The sequence below is a fragment of the Globicephala melas genome, chromosome X, assembly GCF_963455315.2.
Source record: "Globicephala melas chromosome X, mGloMel1.2, whole genome shotgun sequence".
NCBI lineage: Eukaryota > Metazoa > Chordata > Mammalia > Artiodactyla > Delphinidae > Globicephala > Globicephala melas.
The window spans coordinates 95,319,298-95,334,835 of record NC_083335.1 but is presented as its reverse complement, the minus strand read 5'-3'; the positions used below and the strand labels follow the sequence as shown (position 1 = coordinate 95,334,835).

The 15,538-nt window shown below is 35.0% G+C and overlaps 1 protein-coding gene across 1 annotated transcript in view; it reads left to right on the top strand.

The window, feature by feature from the left end:
- Positions 1 to 15,538, top strand: part of CFAP47 (cilia and flagella associated protein 47) — a 471,409-nt gene that overhangs the window by 239,025 nt on the left and 216,846 nt on the right. Inside the window, 1 exon segment of the mRNA XM_070044670.1 lies at positions 4,722 to 4,810. Within this exon segment, the coding sequence (XP_069900771.1) occupies positions 4,722 to 4,810 (89 nt within the window).

Below are 15,538 nucleotides of genomic sequence, written 5' to 3'. Positions count from 1 at the left end.
TACTCTACCCAGCAAGGATCTCATTCAGATTAGATGGAGAAATTAAAATCTTTACAGACAAGCAAAAGCTGAGAGAGTTCAGCACCACCAAACCAGCTTTACAACAAATGCTAAAGGAACTTCTCTAGGCAAGAAACACAAGAGAAGGAAAAGACCTACAATAACAAACCCAAAACAATTAAGAAAATAAGAATAGGAACATACATATCGATAATTACCTTAAATGTAAATGGATTAAATGCTCCCACCAAAAGTCACAGATTGGCTGAATGGATACAAAAACGAGACCTATATATATGCTGTCTACCAGAGCCCCACTTCAGACCTAGAGACACACACAGACTGAAAGTAAGGGGATGGAAAAATATTCCATGCAAATGGAAACCAAAAGAAAGCTGGAGTAGCAATTCTCATATCAGACAAAATAGACTTTAAAATAAAGACTATTACAAGAGACAAAGAAGGACATTACATAATGATCAAGGGATCTATCCAAGAAGAAGATATAACAATTGTAAATATTTATGCACCCAACATAGGAGCACCTCAATACATAAGGCAAATACTAACAGCCATAAAAGGGGAAATCGACAGTAACACATTCATAGTAGGGGACTTTCACACCCCACTTACACCAATGGACAGATCATCCAAAATGAAAATAAATAAGGAAACACTTGCTTTAAGTGACACATTAAACAAGGTGGACTTAATTGATATTTATAGGACATTCCATCCAAAAACAATAGAATACACATTTTTCTCAAGTGCTCATGGAACATTCTCCAGGATAGATCATATCTTGGGTCACAAATCAAGCCTTGGTTAATTTAAGAAAATTGAAATTGTATCAAGTATCTTTTCCGAGCACAACGCTATGAGACTAGATATCAATTACAGGAAAAGATCTGTAAAAAATACAAACACATGGAGGCTAAACAGTACACTACTTAATAACGAAGTGATCACTGAAGAAATCAAAGAGGAAATCAAAAAATACCTAGAAACAAATGACAGTGGAGACACGACGACCCAAAACCTATGGGATGGAGCAAAAGCAGTTCTAAGAGGGAAGTTTATAGCAATACAATCTTACCTTAAGAAACAGGAAACATCTCGAATAAACAACCCAACCTTGCACCTAAAGCAATTAGAGAAAGAAGAACAAAAAAACTCCAAAGTTAGCAGAAGGAAAGAAATCATAAAGATCAGATCAGAAATAAATGAAAAAGAAATGAAGCAAACAATAGTAAAGATCAATAAAACAAAGCTAGTTCTTTGAGAAGACAAAAAAATATTGATAAACCATTACCCAGACTCATCAGGAGATAAAGGGAGAAGACTCAAATCAATAGAATTAGAAATGAAAAAGGAGAAGTAACAAATGACACTGCAGAAATACAGAGGATCATGAGAGATTACTACAAGCAATACTATGCCAATAAAATGGACAACCTTGAAAAAATGGACAAATTCTTAGAAATGCACAATCTGCCAAGACTGAATCAGGAAGAAATAGAAAATATGAACAGACCAATCACAAGCACTGAAATTGAAACTGTGATTAAAAATCTTCCAACAAACCAAAGCCCAGGAACAGATGGCTTCACAGGCGAATTCTATCAAACATTTAGAGAAGAGCTAACACCTATCCTTCTCAAACTCTTCCCAAATATAGCAGAGGGAGGAACACTCCCAAACTCATTCTGCGAGGCCACCATCACCTTGATACCAAAACCAGACAAAGATGTCACAAAGAAAGAAAGCTACAGGCCAATATCACTGATGAACCTAGATGCAAAAATCCTCAACAAAATACTAGCAAACAGAATCCAGCAGCACATTAAAAGGATCATACACCATGATCAAGTGGCGTTTATTCCAGGAATGCAAGGATTCTTCAATATACGCAAATCAATCAACGTGATACACCATATTAACAAATTGAAGGAGAAAAACCATATGATCATCTCAATAGATGCAGAGAAAGCTTTTGACAAAATTCAACACCCATTTATGATAAAAACCCTGCAGAAAGTAGGCATAGAGGGAACTTTCCTCAGCATAATAAAGGCCATATATGACAAACTCACAGCCAACATCGTACTCAGTGGTGAAAAACTGAAAGCATTTCCACTAAGATCAGGAACAAGACAAGGTTGCCCACTCTCACCACTCTTATTCAACATAGGTTTGCAAGTTTTAGCCACAGCAATCAGAGAAGAAAAGGAAATAAAAGGAATCCAAATTGGAAAAGATGAAGTAAAGCTGTCCCTGTTGGCACATGACATGATACTATACATAGATAATCCCAAATATGCTACCAGAAAACTACTGGAGTTAATCAATGAATTTGGTAAAGTAGCAGGATACAAAATTAATGCACAGAAATCTCTGGCATTCCTATACACTAATGTTGAAAAATCTGAAAGTGAAATCAAGAAAACACTCCCATTACCACTGCAACAAAAAGAATAAAATATCTAGGAATAAACCTACCCAAGGACACAAAAGACCTGTATGCAGAAAGTTGTAAGACACTGATGAAAGAAATTAAAGATGATACCAACAGATGTTGAGATACACCATGTTCTTGGATTGGAAGAATCAACATTGTGTAAACGATTATACTACCCAAAGCAATCTACAGATTCAATGCAATCCCTATCAAACTACCACTGGCATTTTTCACAGAACTAGAACAAAAAGTTTCGCAGTATGTATGGAAACACAAAAGACCCTGAATAGCCAAAGCAATCTTGAGAACGACAAACGGAGCTGGAGGAATCAGGCTCCCTGACTTCAGACTATACTAGAAAGCTATAGTAATCAAGAAAGTATGGTACTGGTACAAAAAGAGAAAGATAGATCAATGGAACAGGGTAGAAAGCCTAGAGATAAACCCATGCACATATGGTAACCTTATCTTTGATAAAGGAGGCAAGAATGTACAGTGGAGAAAGGACAGCCTCTTCAATAAGTAGTGCTGGGGAAACTGGACAGGTACATGTAAAAGTATGAGATCAGATCACTTCCTAACACCAAACACAAAAATAAGCTCAAAATGGATTAAAGACCTAAATATAAGGCCAGACACTCTAAAACTCTTAGAGGAAAACATAGGCAGAACACTCTATGACATAAATCACAGCAAGATCCTTTTTGACCCACCTCCTAGAGAAATGGAAATAAAAACAAAAATAAACAAATGGGACCTAATGAAACTTCAAGGCTTTTGCACAGCAAAGGAAACCATAAACAAGACCAAAAGACAACCCTCAGAATGGGAGAAAATATTTGCAAATGAAGCAACTGACAAAGGATTAATTTCCAAAATTTACAAGCAGCTCATGCAGCTCAATAACAAAAAAAACAAACAACCCAATCCAAAAATGGGCAGAACACCTAAATAGGCATTTCTCCAAAGAAGATATACAGACTGCCAACAAACACATGAAAGAATGCTCAGCATCATTAATCATTAGAGAAATGCAAATCAAAACTACAGTGAAATATCATCTCACACCAGGCAGAATGGCCATTATCAAAATATGTAGAAACTATAAATGCTGGAGAGGGTGTGGAGGAAAGGGAACACTCTTGCACTGCTGGTGGGAATGTGAATTGGTACAACCACTATGGTGAACAGTATGGAGGTTCCTTAAGAAACTACAAATAGAACTACCATACGACCCAGCAATCCCACTACTGGGCATATACCCTGAGAAAACCATAATTCAAAAAGAGTCATGTACCCAAATGTTCATTGCAGCTCTATTTTCAGTAGCCTGTAGATGGAAACAACCTAAGTGTCTATCATTGTGTGAATGGGTAAAGAAGAGTGTCACATATATACAATGGAATATTACTCAGCCATAAAAAGAAACGAAATTGATCTATTTGTAATGAGGTGGATGGACTTAGAATCTGTGATACAGAGTGAAGTAAGTCAGGAAGAGAAAGACAAATACTGTATGCTAACACATATATATGGAATTCAAGAAAAAAAATGTCATCAAGAACCTAGGGGTAGGACAGGAATAAAGACACAGACCTAGTAGAGAATGGACTTGAGGATATGGGGAGGGGGAAGTGTAAGCAGTGACAAAGCGACAGAGTGTCATGGACATATATATACTACCAAACGTAAAATAGATAGCTAGTGGGAAGCAGCCACATAGCACAGGGAGATTAGCTTGGTGCTTTGTGATGACCTAGAGGGGTGGGATAGGGAGGGTGGGAGGGAGGGAGCTGCAAGAGGGAACAGATATGGGAACATATGTATATGTATAACTGATTTACTTTGTTATAAAGCAGAAACTAACACACCATTGTAAAGCAATTATACTCCAATAAAGATGTAAAAAAAAATTGATATCACTATGTTATTTAAATGGACAGTTTTTTAGGTACTTTAAGTTTGTTTTTTATTTTTTATTTATTTTTTTTTGTGATACGCGGGCCTCTCACTATTGTGGCCTCTCCCTTTGCGGAGCACAGGCTCCGGATGCACAGGCTCAGCAGCCATGGCTCACGGGCGTAGCCGCTCTGCGGCATGTGGGATCTTCCCGGACCAGGGCACGAACCCGTGTCCCCTGCATCGGCACGCGGACTCTCACCCACTGCGCCACCAGGGAAGCCCCAGTTTGTTTTTTATAATTGAGGTTATTATTTTTTGTTATTATCATATTGTATGTTTTATATATTTTTTTTTACCTTAGGCAAGTATAAAATGCAAATCTCCGTGTTATAAATGGAAAGAAATCATTGTGAATGTTAAAAATCCCTTCCACGCTGCTGGGAACTTCAGGTAAGTTATTGTTTTGACATAAATTCATTGCAATTAGCCATATTGAATCTTAAGAGAAGTATGTATTTTTCTTCAACATGAACTGTTTTGAGGAGAAATTTTATATATTTACATTGCTATAAATTTATAAGCATCAGCAGGTAAAATAGAACAAATAATCAAGGTAAATCAGTTTTCCTTGAAATGCTATTTGATCTCTACAAAGCTAAGGCTGATCATATCAAATTTATGAATTTTGTCTCTAAGCTTTCTGTTTATTGAGATTTACAGTTCTTTCATTTTTTAAAACTTATAATTAATATACTTTTTAACTTCTAATTTTATCCTATCTGTTAATTTTCAAAAGTGAAATGTTGATTCAAGCGGAAAATTTATTTTTACCTAAAGCATCATGATTAATTCAAACTGCACATTAAACGTGCATTTGTGCATCTTGAGATTTAGCAACAACAATAACAACAGCATATATTTGAAATTAAAAGACAATAAATTGCTTAAGTATTATTTAAGGTCACAAGTAGAAAAATGTCTTTCTATAAATTTACATATAAATTTACCTTACGTATCGCTTAAATTATGAACTGTGTTTCCACCAGCTTTAAAAATCAGATCCTTACAGCAGTACTTGTGTCGAGACTAGAAGTTGTATGTATGCTTATTATTTTAGTAGTTGATAATTTCCAGTTTTTAAATCACTATATGTCTAGGCTTTTGGTAATTTCTTATTAACAATATCATTTATTTTTTACAAAACAAAAATTCTTTTTTTAAAACGGCTGGTGAATTTATGGTTCCCATGTTCAGTGAGGGAGAATTTTATTTACCCTAATTTTATTAAAGTGTTATATCAGAATGTAAGGAATAAAAAATACCAGAATATGTGGCATTAATCCAGTATTAAAATATGCCCTTAAGTAAACCAAATGACTGCAGTTCTTCAGAGGAAATCAGGATCAAACATGTTTAGACTTATTCTAGTGGTAGAACTGAAAGTAAATCTCAAAGTTCCTGGAATTGGTAGAATATTATAATTGTATGTTTCTCAAAAAATTATAATATTTTATTGTTATTTTATGGTTTATCTCAGATTGAATTAAAATTGTTACTTCTTGTGAGGAATGCATGGTTTGGTAAAGGACAAGATTGTTAATTGGGGACTTTTGACTCCTTCCTCTCTTATTTGAATGTGGCCTTCAAACTTAGGGAATGGGAATATGAACTGAAAAATTTAAGGCCAATCATAAAATTTGTAAAATTAATATTTTACTGTAAACATATATTACTTTTAAAGGTAAAATATAATAAATGAGAATGAATAAGAAAGGAAATTTAAAGCCACATAATTCATATAGAGACTATTTTAATGTTATAAACAGTATAACAATAAGTGACCTAGTTTTTCATATTACACTTACAAAAAATGATCAGGATTTGCTTATTATTAATAATCTCATATTAAATGTACTTTAAAGTAAAATTTTAAATTTCATATATTTTCCAAAAATTTATATGCAGCACAATGATCAGATTTGATTCTACTTTGTCAAAATTTAATATTCTTTTTAACAAATAAGGTGACCCAGTCTAGATTAAAAAAAAAAAAAAATTATTGAGCTGTGATTGATATACAATATTATATATTCTGGTATACAGTACAGTGATTCACAATTTTTAAAGGTAATGCTCCATTTATAGTTATTATAAAATATTGGTTCTATTCTCTTTGCTGTACAATATATCCTTGTAGCTTATTTATTTTATACATGGTAGTTTGCACTTCTTAATCTCCTATCCAGTCTAGATTTAACAGAAACAGGATTAGCTCCCACACCTCTGTGTACCAGATCAGTAGTTCTCAAATTCCTCTTTAGCAGGATGCAACTATTTCATGCTGTATAATTCTTTTTTTACGTGTTGTAAGGTTTGGTTTAGTAGTATTTTGTTGAAATTTTTGCATTTATAAAAAAAGGATTTACTAGTGTAATTTTCTTTTCTTGTGATGTCTTTATCTGCTTTTTATATCATCAATACTACCCTCAGAGAAAGATTTGGGAAATGGGCCTTTCCATTCTATTTTTGGGGAGAGTTTGTGAAGGACTGGTATTTATTCTTCTAATGTTTGGTAGAATTGAAGCCATCTGGGTCTGAGCTTTGCTTTGTGGAAACTTTATTACTAATTTCATCTCTTGTTATGGCATACTCAGATTTTGCATTTCTTCTTGAATCAGTTTGGTAGTTTGTGCCATTGTAGGAATTTATACATTTCCTCTAAATTATCTAAGTTGTTGGCATGGAAGTTTTCACAGTATTCCCTTATAATCCTTTTTTTCCCCCCTGCAAAGGCAGTAGTGATGGCCCTTCTTCCATCCCTTACTTTGATTTTTCTCTCCTTTATTCTTGGTCAATCTAGGTAAAGATTTGTTAATTTTATTGATCTTTTGAAAGACCCTTCTTCTAGTTTCCTTGATATTTTCTATTGTTTATCTTTTTTTAAAAAACATCTTATTTTGAGGTATATTTGGTATGCCAAAAAAACCCTATACATTTAAAGTATACAATTTGATGAGCTTGGACATATGCATGTACCATGATACTATCACGACAATGAAGGCAATAAACATATCCATCACTTCCAAAAGTTTCCTTGTGTTCCTTTTCTCTTTTTTTTTTCCTTTTTTGTGGTGAGAATTCTTAACATGAGAATTGCCCTCTTAACAAATGTTTTAGTGCACAATACCATATTGTTATTTATAGGCACTATGTTGCATAGAACATCTATAGTACTTATCCATCTTGCATAACTGAAACTTTATACAACAACTCCCATTTCATCCTCTTCCCAGCCTCCAGCAACCACCAGTCTACTCTCTGCTTTATGAGTTTGACTATTTTAGATACCTCATGTAAATAGTAACTTAATTTCACTGAGATTCACAAAGTGTTACTCTTATATAGCTCTATTCCCTTCCCCCTATTTTGTGTTTCTTTTGGTCATATGTATTATATCAATAATGTTACAATAATCAGTAATATTATATAATATTTATGTATATTTCTTTTTATTTATTTTGTATATTTTTTATGATTTTAAGAAAACTGAGAGAAAAAAGGACAGTATATCAATTTACTAGGGCTGCCAGCACAAAATACCGTAAGACTGGGTGGCTTAAACAACAGAAATTTATTTCTCACAGTTCTTGAGGCTAGAAGTCCAAGATCAAGGTGCTGGCAGATTAGGTTTCTTCTGAGGCCTCTCTCTTTGGCTCACAGATGGCCCCCTTCTTTCTGTGTCTTCACATGGTCTTTTCTCTCTGTGTGTGCATGCCTCGTGTCTCTTTGTATGTCCACGTTTCCTCTTACAAGAACACCAATCAGGATGAATTAGGGCCCACCCTAATGGCCTCATTTTAACTTAATCACCTTTAAAGGCCCTATGTCCAACTATAGTCACATTGTGAGGTACTAGGGGTTAAGGCTTCAACATACGAAGTTTGCGGGGGGTGCACAGTTCAGTTCATAACAGAAAGTACATATTTATAACCTTCATTATATTAGCCTTCTTATTTATCATTTTTGTTTTCTTTAATTGTTCTTATAGATTCATGTTACCTTCTGGAATGATTTCCATAGCCCAGTCCAAGTTTGCTCTCACCTACCTCACTCCTTCCTTCCTTCCGTCCTTTCCTCCCTCCTTTCTTTCCTTCCTCTCTTTCACAGAAAAACAAGTGTATTATTTAATAAACTATTATAAGGTAAACACTCTTGTATTTGAGTCAGGAAATAGGACTTTGTCAACCGTCCCCAAATCTCTTCTTTCTTTCTTGAATAAACTGCTATCTTGACTTTCATGGTAATCAAGGAAGTGACACACACAAGTGTGAATTTCTGGGCACTGGAGTTTACTCTTGCTGATTAAAAAAAAATCATGTGCCTTTTAAATGATTTACAAGTTCCTCCTCCATTTCTTTCTTTTCCTTACAATCATCAGTTGAAGAACATGAGCTGATTGAGCTGCGGTTTCCCATGTCTGGATTTTGCTGATTTCATGTTTATGGTATAGGTTCACGTGTTCTTTTCTCAGTTGTATATTTTTTAAATTCACAGCTGGATACAGAGGAATGGATACAGAGGAACTCAGGTTCAGTTGCTTTGGCAAGATTAAAGGAAATGACATATTCTTTCTTTAGGAAGCATATAATATCTTGTCTCTTTTTGGAATGTTAGTAGCCATTGATACTCAGTGGGTACCTCCATTATTCGTGGGTGGTTACAAAATGGTGATATTCCATTTCTATCATTTATGAAATGTATTAGTTGGAATATTTTTACAAAGAGAACATCTTCTCATCTCTTTGGTTATCCAGTGGTACAGTTCATATAAGAAAAGTAAAATAAATGTTTAATTGTTTCCCTTTATTTTTCTTCTTTTTAACCTTTTGACCCCCTTCACCCATTTATCCCACGCACCCCATCCCCCAAGTCTGGCATCCACCAGTCTGTTCTCCATATCTATGAGCCCGTTTATTTCAAGATTCTACATATGAGAGAGATTATATTGTATTGTCATCTTCTGTCTGACTTATTTTATTTAATGACCTTGAGGTCCATCATGGTTTTGCAAATGGCAATATTTCATTGTTTGTTATGGCTGAGTAATATTTCATTGTATATATACACCACAATTTCTTTATCCATTCATCTGTGAATGGACACTTAGGTTGTTTCCGTATCTTAACAACTGTAAATAATGCTGCAGTGAACATGGAGGTGCATGTATCTTTTAGAGTTAGTGTTTTTGTTTTCTTTAGATAAATACCTAGAAGTGGAATTGCTGGATCATATGCTAGTTCTGTTTTTAATTGTTTGAGGACCCTCCAAACTATTTTCCATAGTGGCTGCACCCATTTACATTCCCACCAACAGTGCAGAAAGGTTCCTTTTTCTCCACAACCTCACCAACACTTATTACTTCTTGTCTTTTTGATAATAGCCATTTTAACAGGTATAAGATATATCTCATTGTGGTTTTGGTTTGCATTTCCCTCATGATTAATGATGTTAAGGATTTTTTCATGTGCCAGTTGGCCATCTGTATGCCTTCTTTAGAAAAATGTGTATTCAGATCTTCTGCCCATTTTTTAATCAGATTGTTTGGATTTTTGTGATTTAGATATTGGGTTTTTTATATTTTGGATATTAGCCCCTTATCAGATATTTGATTTGCAAATATTTTCTCCAATTCATTAGGTTGCCTTTATATTTTGTTGATGATTTCCTTTACTGTGCAGAAGCTTTATTTCAGTTTGATGTAGTCCCATTTGTTTATTTTTGCTTTTGTTGCTTTTCCTTTTGGTGTCAGATTCAAAATATCACTAAGACCTATATCAAGGAGTTTACATAAGCCTGTGTTTTCTTCTAGGAGTTTTATGCTTTTAAGTCTTATGTTCAAGTCTGTAATCTATTTTGAGTTAATTTTTGTGTATGATGTAAAATAGTGATCTAGTTTCATTCTTTTGCATGTGGCTGACCAGTTTTCCCAGAACCACTTACTGAAGAGACTGTCAGTACCACATTGTATATTCTTGGCTCCTTTGTTGTAAATAATTGACCGTATAAGTGTGAATTTATTTCTGGGCTCTCCATTCTTTTCCATTGATCTATGTATCTGTCTTTATGCAAATACCATACTGTTTTAATTACTCTACCTTCGTATTGTTTGAAATTGGGGAGTGTGACACAGCTATGTTCACCCATCTCATTTTGCAAATAGTTTTTATTTTCCTTTCTCTTTTTCCTCTCTTTCTGTTAATTTCATTAAACATGTGTTGGTCCATTTAAGTGTATACCCTATATATGTGACTGTTTATTTTCTTTTTCTCTCTGTTTTCAGACTGCATAATCTCTATCAATCTTGAAGTTTGTTAATTCTTTTTTTCCTGCCAATTCAAATCTCTTGAGCCCCTCTAGTGATTTTTTTATATCTGTTTTTGTTGTTTCCAAATCCACAATTTCCATTTGGTTCTTTATTAATTTCATTCTGTTTTGATATTCTCTATTTGATGTTACATTGTCATCATGCCTTCCTTTACTTCTGTAGTCATAGTTTCCTTCGTTTTTGAAGACATTTACAATGGCTATTTTGAATTAGTGTTAAATATGGTAGTTGATCACTCCAACAGGCAGTTTTTCTTGCATGCCTCTTTTATTGTTTCTTTGCTTGTTTCATAATTGTTATGTTGGAAACTGGACGTTTTTGAAAATATATTGAGTTCTGGTCCCACTTCCCACAGGATTGTTAATGTTGTTTGGTTGTTTGTTTACTGAGTAGCTGGCTTATTTTAGTGATGTCTACTCCCCATTCTCCCGTCCCCCCCCCAAAAAAAAAAACACATGCATAGTGTGAACCTTCTAATGTTGCTTCTAGGGGATACAGCCTTGGGTATGCTCACAGTCACTCTGAGTTAACAGTGGTTTTGTCAGGGCTTTCTTTGACTCTCTGTGTCTCTATCCACACCTAGCTATTAAATTTCCCTAATTCCAATTCTATGGAAGGCATAAATTGCTCTTCAGGCCAATTCAATCAAATCCAGGTCCTTTGAAATAATAATTCGTTAGGTCAGTGTTTGAGATTTATTCTGTCCCCAGGAGCGCTCCTCCCAGTGGTGTCTTTCCCCAGGTTTCTCCAACAAACTAGCAGGGATCCTCCCAATTGCCTTTCACTACAACTGCACTATTTTTTATTTTTTATTTTTTTGGCTGTGTTGTGTCTTCATTGCTGTACGCAGGCTTTCTCTAGTTGCAACGAGCAGGGGCTACTCTTCGTTGTGGTGCGTGGACTTCTCATTGCAGTGTCTTCTCTTGTTGTGGAGCATGGGTTCTAGAGTGCAGGCTCAGTAGTTGTGGCGCATGGGCTTAGTTGCTCCGCAGCATGTGGGATCTTCCTGGACCAGGGCTCGAACCCGTGTCGCCTGTATTGGCAGGTGGATTCTTAACCACTGTGCCACCAGGGAAGCTCCACCTGCACTATTTTTAAGGGCACCCTTGATCTTCACGTTTTTGAAAATGGAATCAGTTCCTTTGTGAAGAGATTAAGAACTATATGCGTTAAGGTCAGCTTCTCCCTCTAGGCAAAATCTCTGAGCCACAGCTCTCTTGGTGGAACTGGGGACACTGGTACACTTTTCTTGGAGAATCAGTCCCACATTAGGAGCTGAGTGCTAGGTGGGATGGGGGACAGTAGCTTCAGGTCTTCCTGGCTTGCTTCTTCCAGCATAGATCCACCACTTTATAAGGTAGGGCAATGGCAATTTCACATCCATGTAGAGCCTGTGGTCCATGATTTGGTGCTGGGCAGAAGAAGGGAGCCCCTTGGCTCCTCTCAGCTGCATTTGCCCGGAACTTAGCCTTAGCAACGTGTACTTGGGGCAGGATGAGAAATGTTGATGTCACACATCTCTCAGAAATATAGTTCTTTATCTGGGAGCTAGGGGAGGAATGAGCCCTATATTCTTAGCTGTACTTGTCTGGAGTAGAGTTTATGTCTTAATTGGGTGAGGAAGGAGGAGGAAGGGAGTGGTCTTGGTTCAAGTGCCACAGACTGCATCTTTTCTTACTGAATTTAGTAAATATTACTGAAGAGGTGTGTGTTTTTTGGGTTTTTTTTTTTTTTTTTTTTGCTATATGCCCTCAAGATCATTTCCAGAGAGTTTATATAGTTGATTTTTATATTTTAACTCATTTCCCTGGTAAGTAGTCCATGGAGCTCTCATGCTGTCATGCTGGAACATTGTTTGCTTTAAGTTCTATTTTGTCTGTTATTAGTATAGTCACTCCAGTTCTCTTTTTTTTTTTTACTGTTTGCATGGTATTTTTTGTTTGTTTGTTTGTTTAATTCTTTTGTTCCCAGTCTGTTTGTGTCTTTGAACCAATGTTTGTCTTTTTTCTAAGCTATTTTTTCCATTTTGTCAATCTCTGCCTTTTGATTAGAGTGTTAATCCCTTTACAATTAATGTAATCTCTGATACAGTAGGGTTTTTGTCTGCCATTTTGATACTTGTTTCCTATAAGTCCTGTGTCTTTGTTCATCTGTTTCTTTATTACTGCTTGATTTTGTTTTAAATATTTACTTTTAGTGTGCCTTTTAAAATTTTTGTTTCTTTTACTGTATGTTTTCTTAGTTTTTTTCTCAGTAGTTATCCTGAATATTATAATTAGCACCCTAATTTAAAATAATCTAGCTCAGATTGATACCAATTTAATTTCAGTATAATTCAGAAACTTTGCTTCAGTGTATCTCCTTTTCCTAGCCTCTTGTTAGTGCTATTATTGTTATACCCATTACATCTTTATAAGTTATAAGCCCTTAAAACAGTTTTACATTTATTGTCTCACACTATTTTATTTTAAATCAGAAAGGAGAACAAAAAGGATTGCAAATAAAGTACATTTATAGCCTATTTGTTTTATGTATTTACCTATGTAGTTACCTTTACCTATGCTTTTTATTTCATCATGTGGTTTAGAATTAACTTCTAGTGTTCTTTTCCTTTAGCCTGAGGAAATTCTGCTAGTATTTCTTGTACGGTAGGTCTGTTAGCAATGAATTCTTTCATTTTTTTGTTTGTTAATTTCTTAATTTTTCCCTAATTTTTGAAGGATAGTTTTGCTGTATAGAGTATTCCTTATTGATAGTCTTCTTTCAGCATACTGTATATACATCATCCAATTGCATTGCATTCTGTTCTTTAGGGTTTAAATGGGAATTCTATTGTTAATCTTACTGAGGAGCAACATAGGTATTGAGTCAATTTTGTTCTGCTTCTTACTGTGTCTGGGCCTTTCAATGACTTGACTCTTATTGTCTAGCTATGGATCACCTTGGGTTTATCTTGCATAGAATTTTTTGTACTTCTTAGATGTGTAAATTAATATTTTTCATCAAATTTGGGAAGTTTTCATCATTTATTTCTTCACATTTTCTGTCTGCCTGTTTTTCTCTTTTCAGGATTCTGATTAGGCTTATGTTTGTCTGTTTGAAGGTTTCCCACAGTTCTCTGAGGCTCTGTTAATTTTTCTTCATTCTTTTCTCTTTCCATTCTTTAGAATTAATCATTTTACTTGACCTATCTTCAAGTGTACTGGTCCTTTTGCCACCTCAAACCTGCAGCTGAGTCCTTCTAGTGCTTTTTTATTTCAGGTATTGTACTTTCTAAGTCCAGAATTTATAATTAGTTCTTTTGTATAATATCTCTTTATTGATATTCTTTATTACTTGTCTCCATAAGTGGAGTTGAAGGTCTGACATATTTTGGGTCTCTACTAAGCTATGGAGACTCTGCCTATGGGCATCTTGTCCCCAGATCTTCCTTTTATGCTTTGTCAGGCTCTTATTTGATCCAGTTGCTGTTGCAGCCTCAGGCATAATTGCTACTGATTGTTTTCAACTAACATCTTGGGGATAGGTGTTTTTCTTTGAGTCAGTTTGATTAAAGACAACACCTTGAATATTGAGCTCTTCGGAGGGTACTGTGAGATGGGTTACACAGGAACAATGATCAGGGATGGATGGGACCTTTTTGAAGAGCTCCAGTCTCAGTCTGTTCCCTCCTGTGGCTGCAAGCCTGAGCATTTTTTACAACTACCTTGGTTGCAAGGCTGTTGGTTTTCAAGGCTACTATAGAGCTATGGAAAGGTGGAGGGAGAGTTACAACATAAAAGTTACAAGGCCACAAACTACTGTTCTTGCCAAGGTTTGGCAGCTTTTCTTGAATAAACACTACTTAGATTGCTGCAAGCCTTTCTTTAGTGAACTAGAATTCTGAAAAAGTTAATTTGGACAAATTTTTCCAGTGTTTTTGTTGCTTTTATACGGTAGTGAATATATAGTCGTTCTAAACCATTCCCTGCTTTTCTTTTTCTGGTGGCCTGGTTTTATTATTTAAAATATTGGGGTTGTTTTTGTTTTAGATTATACTCATGCTTCTCAAAATGTCATCCTTGAGTCAGTAAAATCAACATCACCTGGGGGCTTATTAGAAAAACAGACTCTCAGGGCCACTCCAATCCAATTGAGTTAGAATCTGCGTTTAACAACATCTCCAGAGTATTTGTTTGTACATTAATGTTGGAGCAGTGCTGGTCTAAGTCAAGATTACTCAGAGTTTAATCCATAGACAGGCTATTTTAAAAACACCTGGAGATCTTGTTTTAAATGGAACCCATGCCAGACTAAGTCAGAATTCATGCAAATAGAAGCTTGGGAATCTGCATTTTGAACAAGCACTCCGGATAATAATAATGCACATTGAAGTATGAGAACCACTGATTTAGAAACTGCAGTAATGAAACAGGATCTTTTTCCATTTTAATGACAGTTTATATTTCATTTTACAATTAATATGTCTATTTTGAGGAAAGCATGTTCATTGTAATTAAGCAGGAACTTTTCAAGCAAGCATACAGAATGCTATTTTATCTCAAAATGGTACATGTATAGTATATGAAAAATCTAATATTATAGTGGTTTAGTTTTTTATTTGTGTGTCAAGTAATATTATCCGTGTGATTGTTTTTTAGCCAGAACAAATTATTACCAAAATAAATTGCCCAGTGATTCACCATGGATTTATAGAAATAAAAGGAAACATTATGTTTTGTGCCTCATAATTTTATGATATTTAAATGAGAATTTAGTGTATGACTTTATGTTTAAATTGCTCTCTGGAGAGG